The 18,832-nt window shown below is 43.0% G+C and overlaps 1 protein-coding gene across 1 annotated transcript in view; it reads left to right on the top strand.

Moving 5' to 3' along the window:
* Nucleotides 1-18,832, top strand: part of TNKS1BP1 (tankyrase 1 binding protein 1) — a 164,283-nt gene that overhangs the window by 87,259 nt on the left and 58,192 nt on the right. The window contains exon 5 of the mRNA XM_073596993.1: nucleotides 12,370-12,890. Coding sequence (XP_073453094.1) covers nucleotides 12,370-12,890 — 521 coding nt within the window. The remainder of the gene's footprint in view (nucleotides 1-12,369; nucleotides 12,891-18,832) is intronic.

The raw sequence follows: 18,832 nt of genomic DNA on the forward strand, positions 1-18,832 counted from the left end.
TTATTGAAGTAAAACAGCAAGTTTCCAAAAACGTGAACTGGTAGGTTCCACCTAAACTGACAGCAGTGGCGTAGCTAGCACATCTGGCACCCGGGGCTGGGCCCACCCCAGCCCCCCCCCCCCCCCCCAAGAAAAATGGTATGTGGCAATATTCCGGCACCACGCCAAAACTGTGTGTGTGGTCAGACTGCAACAACAGTGGGAAGGGCTTAAAGGGCCATATGCGTTAATGACTGTGCCACAAGTGAGTATGTATCAGACAGTACAAACCTCAGTATACTAATTTTAATAAAAATAAAACTGTTCTATTGCATATCCTTTACTATACACAGCTATGCATAAAGTGATATTAAATTCTTGTTTTTTGTTTTTTCTTCCTAAATAATAAACATGTTATACTTACCTGCTCTGTGTAATGGTTTTGCACAGAGCAGCTTGGATCCTCCTCTTCCTGGGTCCCTCGCCAACACCCCTTGCCCCTGCCTCTTTCTGTGTGCCCCCACAACAAACACACAGAGCCATGGCTCGACTCCGCTCCCTCCATCTTCTGATTGGCTGAATGGCTGTGATTGACAGCAGTGTGAGTCAATGTACGAGTATGAGTTCCCAGTCAAGGCTCTCGTGGACATCGCTGGATCGAGAGGGGGCTCAGGTAAGAATTAGGTGGGGCTGGGGGGGCTGCTGCACACAGAAGGTTTTTTACCTTCATGCATAGAATGTTGTGCCTTTACAACCACCTTAACCACTACAGCCCCGGAGGATTTAGCTGCCCAGTGACCGGGCCATTTTTTGCGATTTGGCACTGTGTCGCTTTAACTGACAATTGCGCGGCTCCCAAACAAAATTGACGTCCTTTTTTTCCCACAAATAGAGCTTTTTTTTGGTGGTATTTGATCACCTCTGCAATTTTTCTTTTTTGCGCTATAAACAAAAATAGAGCGACAATTTAAAAAAAAAAGCTATTTTTTTTAACTTTTTGCTATAATAAATATCCCCCCAAAATATATAAAAAATACTTTTTTCCTCAGTTTAGGCCGATACATATTCTTCTACATATTTTTGGTAAAAAAAATTGCAACAAGCATTTATTGATTGGTTTGCACAAAAGTTATAGCATCTACAAAATAGGGGATAGTTTAATGGCATTTTTATTAATTTTTTTTTTTTTTACTAGTAATGGCGGCGATCAGCGATTTTTATCGTGACTGTGACATTATGGCGGACACATTGGACACTTTTGGCGCCATTTTAGGACCATTCACATTTATACAGCGATTAGTGTTATAAAAATGCACTTATTGCTGTGTAAATGTGACTGGCAGTGAAGGGGTTAACCAGTAGGGGGCGGGGAAGGGGTTAAGTGTGTCCTAGGGATCTGTTCTAACTGTAGGGGGGATGGGCTACGTGTGGCACGACACTGATCACCACTCCTGATCACAGGGAGCGGTGATCAGTGTCCTGTCACTAGGAAGAATGGGGAAATGCTTGTTTACATTAGCATTTCCCCGTTTTTCCTCTCCGTAAGATGATTGTGGGACTCCCGGCGGTCATCGAGTCCATGGGACCCGAACATCGGCACCCGCGCCGTGCAGCGCGTGCGCCTGCTATCCGGACCCCGTGAGATCAGATACATTAACGTGATTTTGCGCAGGGGAGCCAACCTGCCGCGGTTAAACTGCAGTTAACTGCAGTTAACAAAGAATGTGCTGTACTTAGAATGCAGTAGTCAAGAGTAAGAAATGTAAAACACAGTGCTGGAAATTTATCAAAACTTGTGCAGTCAGAATTTACAACAGCTGTGCATGGGAACCAATCAGCTTCTGTCTTCATCTTGTTCAGCTTTTAAAATTAAAGCTATGAGCTGATTGGTTTCCATGCACAGCTGTTCCAAATTCTGTATGCTCTAGTTATGATCAATTCCCCTAGGGGCTCATTCAGACAGGCACTGAGACAGGTCCTGTATGCTGAGCCACTTTTTGCTGCATCTGTATCCACCAGACAGCTTCACCTACAGAAGTGGGTGCACAGATCCGTATACAGACACCAGACATCTCAAGTCTCCCGCGAATGCAGTGAATGCATCTATGCCCGGTGTGATGGTGTGTACCGTGTGGGGATGCATGGGGATGCATAAATGCAGCCTCACCAGTGCCCATCAATGCGACCTGATCATATGAGCATATGCTCAATGTAAATGAGGCCTAATTGTCATGTGGGCCAGATGGCAGGAAAGATAGCAGGCTTACTGAGAGGCTGAGTGCCGGTCCTGGCATGTGAGCAGATCCCAACCATATGGTTGCGATCTTTCCCCAACCTGGACCGTTTCTGTGATATCAGCCGAGAGCAGGCTTAAGCCCACTATCAGCTGAAAATGGGTCACAGGAGTGCAAAACAATCTGCGCTGATGTGATCAACATGAGAAGCACAACCAAACAGGCTTTGGCTGTACTTCTCCTTTAATAAAACTATCACACGACCTGTCTGCTCCTGTTTGGCATTACTTGCGACAATTGATAAATGTCCACATTTATGTTTTGAACTCACCCTCCAGGTCCCAGACAGGCTCTTCCTCAGCCCAGGCTTTAAATCTAGACTCTATTTCCCTGAAGCTGGAAGGTCCTTCAGGCACCCTCTTTCCTAGTCCAGAGGGCCTCCATGATCCCTTTCTCATAGTCTGCACCCCCCCTCACCCCAGTGCCTTCACTGCACCCCCTCAGCCCAGGGCCTCCTCTGCACCTCCCAGGCCAGGACCTCCTCTGCACCACCCAGCCCAGGGCCCCCTGTGCACGCCCCCCCCCCCGTCCAGGGCCTCCTTTGCACCCCCCCAGTCTAGGGTCTTCTTTGAAGCCTCCTCTTCTCTGGGATGCTTTACGCAGAAAAGACATAGGTTGTTTGGGCACTGGGCAGGACTAGGAGGGAGACCTGCCTGTCCATTACACATGATCTGGCGGCAGTGACACCCTTAGAGCAGTGGTTCCCAGTGCAGGTGGGGGTATGGGGGCAGCACCCCTGGCGGCCACCCCCTATATGTGCGCCCCTCCCCTAGTTTCGGTCCTGACTGACAGCATCTGTTGAGAGGGGACAGAATGCGACCTGCCCATCTCAATTAATAATTAAAATGCCATAAATCTATTCCCTATTTTGTAGACACAGTAATTTGCACAAACCAATCAATATACGCTTATTGTGATTTTTTTTTTTTACCAAAAATATGTAGAAGAATACATATTGGCCTAAACTGTAGAAAAAATGTGGGTTTTTTATATATTTTTTGGGGATATTTATTATAGCAAAAAGTAAAAAATATTGCTTTTTTTTTCAAAATTGTCACTTTTTTTTGTTTATAGCGCAAAAAATAAAAAAACGCAGAGGTGATCAAATACCACCAAAAGAAAGCTCCATTTGTGGGAAAAAAAGGATGTTTGGGTACAATGTCGCACGACAGCGCAATTGTCAGTTAAATCAACATAGTGTTGTATCGCAAAAAAGGGCTTGGTCAGGAAGAGGGTAAATCCTTCCGGAACTGAAGTGGTTAACTGAAGTTTCACTTGTTTTTTAAATATTTTTTTCATTTTTACAGGATTGTAAAGATCATTGTGTTTGCCTAACCTTATTGTATTCCAAACATTTTTGTTTGACATACCCACATCAATTTATTTTTAATGCTGTGAAAATGTTATATTTAGAGGTCTTCTACAGACTGCAGTTCTGACTGGTTGAGTCCAGTCAAAAAAGAAAAAGAAAATCTTTCCCAGAAGTTTTACACTCCATATCTTTGTAATCTTCTATTTTTAGTCTGTCCAGTTCTTGCCTCTGTCTGGGCCTTCTGGCTCTATTCCCACTTTAAAGAAGAACTTCTCTCTAATGCCCTGTACATACGACCGGTTTTACCGTCAGAATAAACTCCGAAGGTTTCTCCGACGGAACTCCGATGGAATTCCATTCAAGCGGTCTTGCCTACACACGGTGAAACCAAAGTCCGACCAAAGTCCGACTGTCCAGAACGTACAACATGTACGACGGGACTAGAAAAAGGAAGTTCAATAGCCAGTAGCCAATAGCTTCCGTCTCGTGCTGGCTTCAGAGCATGCATTGTTTTTGGTCCGTCGGAACAGCATACAGACGATCGGGTTTCCCAATAGGAATTGATTCTGTCAGAAATATTTAGAACATGTTTCATTTCTAGGTTCGTCAGAATTTTAGAAAAAAAAAAGTCCGATGAGGCCTACACACGATCAGAATAGACGATGAAAAGCTTCCGTCTGACTTTTTCTGTCGGACATTCCACTCGTGTGTACGCGGCTTAAGACCCCATCTTCAGATTTACCAAAACCATGTAGTGCAAGAGCCTGCCTGATTGAATACAAATTGAAACTTAAGGTTTGACCTCATATTATATGCTTTTGGTAAATCTGAAGACAAAAATCTGCATAAAATATAATAGTGTGTATGGGGCCTTAGACCCCTTTCACACTGAGGCGCTTGAAAACTGCCTACAAAACACCAGGTGCTTTTGAGGCGCTCTGCAAGTGATTTTCAAGTGCTTTTGAGGTGTTAGCGGTGCGCTTATTTGAAGGCCATGTGACTCAAAAGAATCATTTTGAGGATCTTTGGAAGCACTTTATGTGTGCTTTTGAGGTGCTTTCTATTCACTTCAATGGAGAGGGGTGTTTTTGAGGTGCTTTTTCTTTTAGCGATCCAATCATGCTGGAGTTTTTTCACCGCCCCATCAGCGCACTGCCCCAGTGTGAAAGCATTAATTGATTGCATTGGAAATAGGTTTCGTGAGCTTTTCAGGTGCTTTTTTTAGTGCGGAAGCGCTTGAAAAGTGCCTCAGTGTGAAAGGGGTATTAAGGGAAATTTTTGCTTTATGTCCTTCTTCCTGCTTCCTCTGCCATATTTGCCAAATAAACATTTTTTGTGGAGCGGGTATCTAGTTTTAATTGATACATGCCCAGGTGATCTGAGCGTAAGCCCCCCCCCCTTTTCCCGTAGCCTTCTGGGACATGTCACAGGTCCCAGAGGGCTGCAGGACCATTCACAAATCACTGTGCGGCTCACGCACGAGAAGTGGGAAGCCACAAGAGTCACAGTTGGCCACAGTAAACATGCCAGCACCAAGGACCTGAAGACTGGCAAAGAACCGGCCCAGGTAAGGATGCCACTAAATTCCTGGATAGATAAGTGTCCTTTTATTAAAAGTCAACAGCTACAGTGTTTGTAAATGATGACTTTTATTTTTTTCTTTCTAGGTCCTTTAGATCCTCGTTAACTTTAACTAGTTGCCGACCACCCGCCACAGTAAAATCCTTTCCGGTCCTTAAGTGGTTAAAGCGTAATCCAGCCATACTTTTTTTTGATGGGTGTTACAAAATGGCCCCTCTCTATCAAAAGATCTGAGGGGTGTGATGTAGGTGTGCTAGAGTGGTTTCTCCAGCAGACACACTCTTAAAGTGATTCTAAAGGTTGTGATTTTTAAAAAGAAAATAACAAACGTTATTCACTCAGCTTCTTTTTGCATCCTCTGCCAGCGGTCCTGGCTCCTCCCCTTTTCCAAGTGCCCCCAATAGCAAGCCTCTTGCTATGGGGGCACTCAAGCAGACACACTCCAGTGAACAGCACATTTCGGTCCTGCTCCCCACTTTCTCCTCACTGGCTCACTGGCTGTGATTGAAAGCAGCAGGAGCCAATGGCACCTGCTGTTGTGTAGGCCAATGGCTCCCGCTGTTGTGTAAGCCAATGAGGAGAGAGAGACCCGGGAGAGCCACTGATCACACATCGCTGGATCAAGATGGGACTCAGGTAAATATAAGGGGGAGCTGGGGGGAGAGCTGCACCCAGAAGGTTTTTCTTAAATTAAAATTTTGGCTCTAGAAGTTCAGTTACGGGGAAAAAAAAACAATGTGCATCCCTAAACCATACCTCCCAACATTTTGAGATGGAAATGAGGGCCACCTACTAACAAACGTATGTAGGCATAAGATATGCCCCCCTGCCACACCCCTTAAAGGAGAATTAACCCAAAAAAAGTATATAAATCCACAAGGGCTTTTCTTTTACCATAACTATTTGCCTTTATATTGGCTTTTAAAATTTACAAATGCAGCAATTTAGAAATTGGATGAAAGGTTTAGCACTGGGAAACACTTATTGATAGGTAAAAGGTGCATTTTATATACAACTATATAGATCAGACCAAAATGAGGGACAAATGAGGGGGGAAGAGGGACAGAGGGACATTGTTCCAAATCAGGGACAGTTGGGAGCTATGCCTAAACTGTTCTGCAGACGTTTGTTTAAAAAAAAAAAAAAAAAAGGTCAGATTTGCCTCTTTTGTTATAACCAGAACTCTATGTTGCAGAATCATCTCACACACTCCTCAGTGCTTGAAATATGAGATTGTTGGTCCTAAAGGGCATGATACAGCAAGTGAGTCTACAGATTTGCATTTTTACCTGTTGTTGTTTTCACTTCTTCCCTCTCTGTAGCAGTCATACAGGTTTTTTGTGTTTCAGTGTAAGGATTTTCAGATGAGACTAGGTAAAATGTAATTATTCATAAAAAGAATTAAAGTATAACTAAAGGCAAAACATTTTTTTTAGTTTTGGATTGAATAGAGAGGAATTAGAACCCCTCTCAGGTTGTTATTGCTGTCTGTTCCCCTGTGCCCCTGTTAAAGAGATTCACCCTCTCTTTTAGTCCTGCTTACCATTATCACCAAATATGAAAGTAAAAGAAAATCCCAATTTTGGGGTTTTCCCTAGAACAGGAATAGTGGGGAAATCTTCCAATGGGGACACTAGTTCTGGTGACCCTGGTGACAACCAGGGATTCACTCACTTTAGAAGGATTTTCTCTCACTTCCTGATTTAGCTATGGGACAGGAAATGAAAGGAAATCTCCCCAATGAGACACCGATAACAAAAATAAGCCTTATGCCCCGTACACACGGTCGGATTTTCCGATGGAAAATGTCCGATCGGAGCGTGTTGTTGGAAATTCCGACCGTGTGTGGGCTCCATCGGACATTTTCCATCGGATTTTCCGACACACAAAGTTGGAGAGCAGGAGATAAAATTTTCCGACAACAAAATCCGTTGTCGGAAATTCCGATCGTGTGTACACAAATCCGACGGACAAAATGCCACGTATGCTCAGAATAAATAAAGAGATGAAAGCTATTGGCCACTGCCCCGTTTATAGTCCCGACATACGTGTTTTACGTCACCGCGTTCAGAACGATCGGATTTTCCGACAACTTTGTGTGACCGTGTGTATGCAAGACAAGTTTGAGCCAATATCCGTCGGAAAAAATCCTAGGATTTTGTTGTCGGAATGTCCGAACAAAGTCCGCCCGTGTGTACGGGGCATTACAGGGGTTATAAACCTCCCTTATTCTACCGAAAATGAAAAGAAAAAGTTTTACCTTTTAGTTTTAATTTAACTACTTGTCGACCCACCACAATACATATACTGCGGTGGGGTGGCACGTGCAGGCACAATCACGTACATGCACGTCATGTGCCTCCACTGGGTTTAGGAGAGTGCTGTGCCCCCCACGACCACTGTGTGCACTGGACACAGCGGATTGCGGATCACATGATCACAATGTCAACAAAGCTGTCATGAATGAATTCATTCATAACAGCTGTGTTGCCTATGCTGTGATTGGCTCACAGCTATCACTTGGTACCTGGGCCAATCACAGCACCCTGTACCATGCGATTAGCTGCAGCCAATCACAGATCACTGGTTAACGACCGCAGCACACCGATGTACGTCCTAAGTTTGGCGGCGGATATCGTTGTTATGGCAGCAGCTAGCTGAAACCAGTATCCCCGTTTTCGTGCGGCTTTCAGATAAAAGTGGTCTCTGTGGTGGATTCGCCGCAAGATCACTTTTATCGGTGGCGGGAGAGGGCCCCCCCGCCTCGATCCGGTGCCCTCCGCGGCTACCGACGGCTCCGGTAAGCGATCGTGTCTGTCCCCTTGTTGTGCCTGGAGACGAATGAGGGGAAGATGGCGCCCACTCGTCTCCATGACACTGCAGGGCGGAAGCGACATCAAAACGTCACTTCCGCCCATACGTCTTAAAGGCACATTTTTTTCAATGTAATTTTTTTAAATGACTTTTTAAAAATTTTTTTTATTGCATTTTAGTGTAAATATGAGATCTGAGGTCTTTTTGACCCCAGATCTCATATTTAAGAGGTCCTGTCCTGCTTTTTACATTCCTTGTAATAGGAATAAAAGTGACACAATTTTTTTTTTTAAAAACAGTGTAAAAATAAATAAAATCATGTAAAATAAATAAGAAAAATTAAAAAAAAAGTTTTTAAAACCCCCCGTCCCGACGAGCTCATGCGCAGAAGCGAACGCATACGTGAGTAGCGCCCGCATATGAAAGCGGTGGTCAAACCATACATGTGATGTATCGCAGCAATTGTTAGAGCGAGAGCAATAATTCTAGCCCTAGACCTCCTCTGTAATGCAAAACATTCAACCTGTAGAATTTTTTAAACGTTGCCTATGGAGATTTTTAAGGGTAAAAGTTTGACGCCATTCCACGAGCGGGCGCAATTTTTAAGCGTGACATGTTGGGCATCAATTTACTCGGTGTAACATTATCTTTCACAATATAAAAAAAAATTGGGCTAACTTTACTGTTGTCTTATTTTTTTATTCAAAAAAGTGAATTTTTTCCAGAAAAAGCGCGATTGTAAGACCGCTGCGCAAATACGATGTGAAAAAAAGTATTGCAATGACCATTTTATTCTCTAGGGTGTTAGAAAAAAAACAATATATAATGTTTGGGGGTTCTAAGTAATTTTCTAGCAAAAAAACCTGTTTTAAACATGTAAACACCTAAATTCCAAAACGAGGCTGCTCCTTAAGTGGTTAACCCATTCATGACACTTAAAAACTCAAAAAAGCGGGCATGCAAACATTCCATCCATAATGGGCCATTTAGTAAACTATTTTTTGCTCTCTTTTTTTTTATGTTTTTCATCTGTCCTAGTTTTGTGCACATTTCAAATAATTTTGTTTAATTATTATATACTGTATTTACACATTATTCAATATTTTATGTAGTATCAACTGCAGGATTTTAACCCCATCCTTTCGTTTATTAGGATTTGATGGTATAAGGGGAATAGAATAAGTACACCATTCATACCTGTTTCACTGTTATCTTTTAGTGTTTTAAGGTCACTATCTAGTAAAATTAATAGCACATCACTTATCACCCTCTTAATTGTTCACACATAGCAGTGCATAACTATTTTCACATAAATTGCTAACTATATTATCTGTGCTTGGAGAAAGTGCAGACAGGAAACTGGTTCTGCTGGCTCCTCAGTTATGTATAAGAATGAGAAATTCTTCAGCACTCATGTAGTAAGATAATTATCTAAATTTCACATCAGCTCCATTACCTTGTAAGGGAACGTATCCTCCACATTCTCCTATGAGCACTGTGTGATAGGCATTGGCTTGGTTTACATAGCAATGCAACCCCTCTCACCACAAATGACTATTTTCCACAAAAATAAGCAAAAATTTGTAAAACAAGGACTGCATACACACAGTTTCATAAGAAAACATACACTGTATATCAGGTTAAAAATGTATACACATAATAAATAAATACATTTATTTTATAAACTATTCTAGCTCCCCTTTAATAAGTACATACCAAGACTAAACGTTTTTACCTCTTAAAGCCTCATGCCCACAAGCGTTTTAAAAATGGAGCTGTAATGCGCGTTTAGCCGCGCTAGCTTTCAGCTGTATTTCTCTGTCTCTATTCAAAATCAATGGCATTGAGTTGAATAGAAGTCGCACCACAAGTCAGATCAAGATGATCTGACTTGTAGTGCGACTTGTGTGCTGAGAATCTTGAAGGGGAACCCCGCCAAAAGTTTGCGTAAGGTTCCCCCCAAGATCCATACCAGACCCTTATCTGAGCACGCAGCCCGGCAGGTCAGGAAGGGGGGGGGGCAAGCGAGCGCCTCCCTCCCCCTCCTGGACCATACCAGGCCACATGCCCTCAACATGGGGAGGTTGGTGCTTAGGGGCAGGGGGGCTGTGCGCACCCCACCCCAAAGCACCTTGTCCCCATGTTGATGAGGACAAGGGCCTCTTTCCGACAACCCTTGCCCGGTGGTTGTCGGGGTCTGCGGGCGGGGACTTATTGGAATCTGGAAGCCCCCTTTAACAAGGGGCCCCCAGATCCCGGCCCCCACCCTAGGTGAATGAGTATGGGGTACATCGTACCCCAACCCATTTACCTAAAAAAATGTGTCAAAAATAAACAAACACACTACACAGGGTTTTAAAGTATTTTATTAAGGCAGCTCCGGCTCTTCTCCCTCTTCTGGCGATGTCTTCTCCCTCTACCGGTCCTCCTCTCTGTGCTGTCCGCTCTCTCCGCGCTGTCCTCTCTGAGAGAGAAGACCTCAGCAGAGGGAGAAGAACTGAACTGGAGGAAGTCATTAGCGGAGGGAGAAGAACTGGAGGATGAAGACACCGCCAGAGGGAGAAGAAATCGTAAGAGGCGCCGGAGCTGTTTTAATAAATTACTTTGTCAAAAACATGTGTGCTGTCTTTATTTTTGACACTTTTTTTAGGTGAATGGGTAGACCCCTAAGGGTCTGGTATGGTCTTCAAGGGGGAACCCTATGCTGTTTTTTTAAATTTGCCGTGGAGTTTCCCCTAGATATTCATACCAGACTCGAAGGGCCTGATATTGTCGGGATCAAAGTCGGATCCCGTTCATTGAAGTCGGACTTCAAGTCGCAGGGCAAAGTCGGATCCACAGTCGTATGACTGTCACGTCATACCAGTGTGAACCCAGTCTTAGCTAGGTTACTGAGTATTGTTATTGGTTCTCTTCAGTGTCAGGATATTTTGTATATCATGCTTCTTTTATGAACATGCTCTTTTTTCAGCTGAAGTATATTTTATATAGATTGAACTTTTAAAAAAGATAAGTTCTACACCAGGATTGGGTAATTTCATGTCTAGTCAAATAGATGGCTCAATAGTTAAATATCAGTATAAGTAGTGCACCACAGGGCTTTCAAAATAGTTGCTTAAAGTGGAGTTCCACTCATACTATAATGTTTACATAAATCAGCAGCTTTGAGCATGAACAACAACATTTAGGCAACATTTTTTTTTTACTTACTCTCTGCATTGTTGCTATGGGGTCCCTTCTAATCTGCCACTTCCAGGCCGCGGCAATTTATGTTCATATCCCGTGGCACCTGTGCTCCTGGGAGATGTGTGTAATTGTTTCCCAGGAGTCAGTGGGCAGCGCCGAAGGCTAGCATTGCTTTCTTTTATGCTGTCAGCGGTAAGCCTGACTTACAATGCGCATGCGCGAGATCGCAAGGTGCATGCTGGGTAGCCAGCATGCACTTATCGCAGAAGAGAGCCCTAGTGGGCTACACTGGGAACCGAATTTAAATATATACATGCGTTAATGTATATTAAGGCATACAAGCAGAGGGTATGCCTAAAAGAAAAAAATAAATATGTTGGGCGGAACTCCGCCCAGCAGAGTGTGGTGGTCAGGAGTATGCAACATACAGCCTAGTGTACAGTGTGTAGGCATCAGAAGAATATAATGCAGAACCCAGCAGATTGTGGTGGTCAGGAGTATGCAACATACAGCCTAGTGTACAGTGTGCAGGCATCAGAAGAATATAATGCAGAACCCAGCAGATTGTGGTGGTCAGGAGTATGCAACATACAGCCTGGTGTACAGTGTGCAGGCATCAGAAGAATATAATGCAGAGCCCAGCAGAGTGTGGTGGTCAGGAGTATGCAACATACAGCCTAGTGTACAGCGTGCAGGCATCAGAAGAATATAATGCAGAGGCCAGCAGAGTGTGGTGGTCAGGAGTATGCAACATACAGCCTATTGTACAGTGTGTAGGCATCAGAGGAATATAATGTAGAGCCCAGCAGAGTGTGGGGGTCAGAAGTATGCAACATACAGCCTAGTGTACAGTGTGCAGGCTTCAGAAGAATATAATGCAGAACCCAGCAGATTGTGGTGGTCAGGAGTATGCAACATACAGCCTAGTGTACAGTGTGCAGGCATCAGAAGAATATAATGCAGAGGCCAGCAGAGTGTGGTGGTCAGGAGTATGCAACATACAGCCTATTGTACAGTGTGCAGGCATCAGAAGAATATGATGCAGAGCCCAGCAGAGTGTGGGGTTTAGGAGTATGCAACATACAGCCTAGTTAGTGTACAGTGCAGTGGCCAGATTAAGGTTTAATAATTATATTGAAATGTACTATTGTAAATAAGTTGTTTTTTTTTGTTAGTAATTAAGTGTCAATTTTTATCCCGTAGGCCCCACAGACTGAAATCATGGTTGCAAACCAAAACACAGAGCAAAGCAGTCTGGGAAAGCTTGAACAGGTTGAAAAGCATGATATTTCTTCAGTGACCCAAATAGCTGACCAACCAGCGACAGAGAATAAAATGTATACAAATATTCCCCATGAAGATAAGGAAAGCACTGTCTCCATGGAACACAACATACTAAGTACAGCTGAGCACTATGATTTGCATGAAGGAAAACTCCAGGTGGCCAGTGACAACAATAACACACCATATTCTGATCAAGACCAGAAGATTGTTGCTCCAACAGACATGCAATCCCCTATTTGTACAGTGAGGCCATATGAATTTTTTTCAGATGGGTCGGAAAAGACCAGCACACATATATATGAATGTAACATAGAGGAAGAACAGGATCAGCTCAAAAACAGAATACATGAATATGATTATACAACGCAGACTAAAGAATATGTACCCCATCAAACATCAGATGGTTTTGAGAAACAAACAGAATATCCTTCAGAATACAGGTAAAATTACCTTATGTTTTTTCCATGGCTGGGCTGACACAGAGGACATCACAACAGGGCACTGCAAAGGGGGGACCAGGCTTTTTTTTTACCTGAGTGATATCTGCATATAATTTTGGCTTGGTTGTTTTGGCCCTTTCACACAGGCTTTCAAAAGTGCGTCCAGCAACGATCACCGCAGGTAATTATCATAGGTATTAGAAAACGCGCTGGCATGTGCAAAAGAGGAGACACACTGTGCAATGAACTCAACAAAATAAACAAAATTCTGCCGCACTAATAGTAATATTACTTGTTCAAGGAATTCCGCATTATCATTGTTGCCATATTGTATGCTACAATTTGCACTAGCCTTAATCACGATGTGAATGTAACCTAATACATCCAAAAAATAAAGAATAGAATAGTTCAGCAACGGGATTCATTTATCCACACTGTAAAGAATGGACAAAGGATTTTTTTGTTGAAGCAGCAAGAAGCCGCAGGCTTAACAAAAACAATCTAATGCCCCGTACACACGGTCAGATTTTCCAACGGAAAATGTGTGATAGGACCTTGTTGTGGGAAATTCCGACCGTGTGTAGGCTCCATCACACATCACACATTTTCCATCGGATTTTCCGACACACAAAGTTTGAGAGCAGGCTATAAAATTTTCCGACAACAAAATCCGTTGGAATTTCCGATCGTGTGTACACAAATCCGACGCACAAAGTGCCACGCATGCTCAGAATAAATAAAGAGATGAAAGCTATTGGCTACTGCCCCGTTTATAGTCCCGACGTACGTGTTTTACATCACCGCGTTCAGAATGATCGGATTTTCCGACAACTTTGTGTGACCGTGTGTATGCAAGACAAGTTTGAGCCAACATCCGTCGGAAAAAATCCTAGGATTTTGTTGTCGGAATGTCCGATCAATGTCCGACCGTGTGTACGGGGCATAACAGTGTATGGCCAGCTTAAATCTACACATGCTGTAACACTGCCCCATCCGTCCTGTTTGATTTTCTGTTGATTTAAAGGTAAAAAAAAAGTATCAATCCTAATGCTAGCAGACAGTGGCTGTCATTTGCATGCCCTGTGGATATAGTAGCATGATCCAACAACTCTTGGGTATCTTGGATCTGCAGCACTTCCATAAATGCAAATGATTGCTTCAGGCAGCCATTCATGTTTGAAGTAAACTTTTCAGTTTTCTTCAAATCGATGAGGAGGCATCCGGAGGAAGGAGGAGCAGACAGCGCCAGAGGGGGACTGCCAAAGAGTAGTTAATGGACTGTTCTATGCAATATTGCTACATTGTTGCACTTAGCAGGTAAGTATAACCATATGTACATACATTGCAGTTTACAAGTGATTTACCGGGATTATGGCTGAAGATATCAGCCATAACCCTGGTATCATTTTTTGCAACCGGCGGCTGGCTTTTTCATGAAAGCGGTCCATAATGAGCTGCTGGAACGCTTGCCAAAGCGGCGGGAGGGGACACCCCCCCCTCCCGCTTGCCCGTGTTTCTCAGGCTTACTGTTTCTGTCGGTTCACCGAGAAATGATCCGACGGTGCGGCCAGCTGCTCCCATAGGCGATCAAAGAGTAGATACTCTTTGATCACCTCAATGGCCTTGGAGGACCGGAGCGACGTCGTGATGTCCCTTCCGGTCCAGGCTGGAAGTAAATAACTTTTTTTTTAAAGCAAAAGATCTTTTGACATTCTACATTCCTTTTAATAGGCATAAAAGTGATAAAAAAATTAATGGACAGTGTAAAAATCAAAAATCAAAAGTAAAATAAATAAGATTTTTTTTTTTCTTTAAACCGCCTCCATCCCTCTGTGCTTGCGTGCCGACTTACTTCTGCGCATGAGCACGGAGGGATGAGGGCGCTTTAAATTTGTAAATGGTTTAAATTTGTAAGCGCATAAATGGCATATGTAAATGGTGTTCGCACCACACATGTGAGGTATCGCTGCAAACGTTCTAGCGAGAACAATAATTCTAGCGCTAGACCTCCTCTGTAACTCTAAACAGGTAACCTGTAATTGCATTTAAAACGTCGCCTATGGAGATTTTTAAGTACCACAGTTTGTTGCCATTCCATGAGCGTGCACAATTTTAGAGACAAATATATATTTATTGTTTTACATCAAAACATAGCAATAGAAGGATGCACTCTCAGCAAGTAACATCATGTAAAAAGGAAAAAGCCATACATAATAACAGCGAAACAGTTCCAAAAATGAGGTTAGATGTCATGTGTGTAGGTATAATAAAACATTAAGTGCACTTAAAAGATTGAGTGCAAGGTAACATAAAAAGAAAATATAAAGAAAAAAAGAAAGAAAAAGACAGGAGAGAGTGGAGGCCTAGGCGGCCAGAATAAAAAAGATGAACTTGAGTGCAGTCTCATGACCAAACTGTTAGGAGGCAGTGCAATCATCAAGCCATTAAAGAGGAAGTAAACCCTGTGGGTTTTACTTCCTTTGTTGTTCCCTGCAAAGTAAAAGCGCAATGTGCTAGTATGCATTGCATACTAGCACATTATGTGACACTTACCTGCAAACAAAGCCTGCGCTGTCCCGGCTGCAGGCCGCATCAATGTTCGCACCTCTTCCTTTCGGGGCCACAGACTCTGTGACTGGCCAGGGCCGTCAGTCACGGCACTTGCTAGTGAAGAAACGGCCCTCTGGTCATGCACTGATGACATCATCGGCACAGTGCAAAGTAAATATCTCTTAAATGGCGCACGTTTAGGAGATATTTACTGTACCTATAGGTAAGCCTCATTATAGGCTTACCTATAGGTACAACTTGAAAATGGAGGCTTACAATCTCTTTAAGAGTCTTTTCTCCAGGGAATATCGTTCATCCCCTTCTTAGATTTGTTGCCCTTTTCTGGACTCTCTCCAGTTCCAGTATATTCTTCCTGAGGACTAGTGACCAGAACTGGATAGCACACTCAAGATGTGGCCGTACCAGAGTTTTTTAAAGTGGTAGCACTATAGATTTATCTCTTGAGTAAATCCCCTTTTTAATGCATGAGTTTGTTGAGTTTGTCATCAACTAGGACCCTCAGATCCTTTTCCATCCTTGATTTCCCCAGGGGTTCTCCCCCTAGCATGTAGTTTGAATTAATATTTTTAGCTCCCAAGTGCATTACTTTACATTTATCAATATTAAACCTAATTTGCCATATAGCTGCCCACCTCTGTAAATTGTTGAGGTCTTATTGTAAAGTTTCAATATCATATTGTGCAGATTTAACTATTTATACCAAGCAAAATAGTGTGCCAAGCAAAATAGGTGAGTTGGATGCACTGGTACACAAGGAGAACTATGATTTAAAGCGGATTTCCACCCAAAAGTGGAACTTCCACTTGTTGTACTCCTCCCCCACTCCGGTGCCACATTTGGCACCTTTCGGAGGGGGAGGGGGGACAGGATACCTGTCTTTCACAGGTATCCTTTTCCCACTTCCGTGAGCCTCACCCGCAGGTATTGATGTCACCGCCCGGGCTCCCTCCTCCTACCCCCTCCTTCCCCGGCCGCTGGGCCAGTAGGAGAGAGGAGAGGAGCCTCGCGCATGCGCAGTAGGGTTCCCGGCGTGAAGCCGTAAGGCTTAACTGATGGGTTCCCTTACTCGCAATTGAGGCGGCATGCACCAGACAGCTGATGGAAACATCAGCTGCGGTGCCGATATCGCTGGACTTCAGGACAGGTAAGTGTCCGATTACTAAAAGTTAGCAGCTGCAGTATGTGCAGCTACTGGCTTTTAATTTTTGCAGTGGTGGTCGGACCTCCGCTTTAATTGGTATTGCTGAATCATGGCTTCATTCTTCACATGACTGGGCTAATAATATTCCTGGCTATGCTCTCTTTTGGAAAGACAGGGTAAATCGAAGGGGTGGTGGTGTCTGTCTCTATGTGAGAAGGAATCTCAAAGCAAGTGTGAAAGAGGACCTAGTTGCTGGATAGTGTGATGAGTCTGAAGCATTATGAGTGTACGTACCACAAAGGCTATGTGCCATAAAGGCTTGGAGTTTGTTATAGATAGACCTCCCAGTGTTAATGAGGAGATGGAGACTCAGCTCCTTGCACAGATAGAAAGGGCTACAAGGGCTGGGACAGTGATAATAATGGGGGATTTTAACTACCTAGAAATTGACTGGAGTAATGGCACTGCTGGAACAGTTAAAGGGCAAAAATGTAAAAAGCTATGGCAAGACAATTTTATGGTCCAGTTTATTGAGGCCCAACTAGGAATGATGCTCTGCTTGACCTGGTAATCTCAAACTATGCAGAGCATGTTACATCCTAATGCCTGTGATTTACCACCATCTTGTGAGTTGCCAATTTGTTTTTAATCATTAAAACTTACTCCTAATGCTGCACTTAGTCTGGCGCCCCTTTTGTGTCTTATTATGCAGAGCTTATTACCTATACTCATATAAAATAACATCTGAGTAGCAGTGACCATAACATGATTTCATTTAATAGTAGCTGTAAGCAACAAGCTCATACTGGAAATATAAATACACTTAACTTTAAGAGAGCAAATCTTCCAAGGATGAGGGCTGCTCTCCAAGACTAATGCCCTGTACACACGGTCGGATTTTCCGATGGAAAATGTCCGATCGGAGCGTGTTGTCGGAAATTCCGACCGTGTGTGGGCTCCATCGGACATTTTCCATCGGATTTTCCGACACAAAGTTGGAGAGCAGGAGATAAAATTTTCCGACAACAAAATCCGTTTTCGGAAATTCCGATCGTCTGTACACAAATCCAAAGCACAAAGTGCCACGCATGCTCAGAATAAATAAAGAGATGAAAGCTATTGGCCACTGCCCCGTTTATAGTCCCGACGTACGTGTTTTACGTCACCGCGTTCAGAACGATCGGATTTTCCGACAACTTTGTGTGACCGTGTGTATGCAAGACAAGTTTGAGCCAACATCCATCAGAAAAAATCCTAGGATTTTGTTGTCGGAATGTCCGAACAAAGTCCGACCGTGTGTACGGGGCATTAGACTGGGAGGGAATATTGACATCAATGAACACAGAACAGAATTGGGAATTCTTCAAAAAGACTGTATGTGAACACACTGCAAAATATATTTGCATGGGCAATAAGATTAAAAATCTAAAAAAAAAAACCTACGTGGCTCATGGCCAAAGTTAAAAAACCTATAAATAATAAGAAAATAGCTTTTAAAAAATATAAAAATGAAGGAAAATGATAATTCTTTAAATGTTACAAAGAATATAACAGAATATGTATAAAGGAAAGCAAGGCTGCAAAAATTCAAAACGAACGACAGATTGCAAAAAATCTTCAAATATATTAATAGTAAAATGGTCAGGTCTAAGCATGTAGGCCCTTTGCAAAATAATCTGGAGTGGGTGACCGGGGACAAAGAGAAGGCAAAATTATTAAATACTTTCTTCAGCTCCAGCTACCTAGGAGCATGGGGGAGCTCATGTACATAATGGGGATGATATTTACACAGCCCAAAATGATCCACAGTGGTTCAAAAGTAATATGGTCCAGAAATATTTTGACAGAATAAAGGTGGCTAAGGCACCCGGACCAGATGGCATCCACCCAAGGATCCTAAATGAATTGAGCTCTGTCGTTTCAAAGCCATTGTTTCAAATTTTTAGGGATTCTTTAATGACTGGAATAGTACCACTGGATTGGCTTAGGACCAATGTGGTGCCTATATTTAAAAAGGATCAAAGTCTTTACCAAGTAACTATAGACCTGTTAGTTTAACTTCTATAGTTGAGAAAATACTGCAGAGTTTAATAAAAGACCACATAGATGAGTCCTTGCTGAAAAAAAAAATATTTTAAGCAACAGACAGCATGGATTCATGAAAGACAGAAGTTGTCAAACAAACCTCTTTTTATGAGGAGGTAAGTAAAACCTTAGACAGGGAGGTGGC

This window comes from Aquarana catesbeiana, linkage group LG08 (genome assembly GCF_042186555.1).
Source record: "Aquarana catesbeiana isolate 2022-GZ linkage group LG08, ASM4218655v1, whole genome shotgun sequence".
In the NCBI taxonomy this organism is placed as follows: Eukaryota; Metazoa; Chordata; class Amphibia; order Anura; family Ranidae; genus Aquarana; species Aquarana catesbeiana.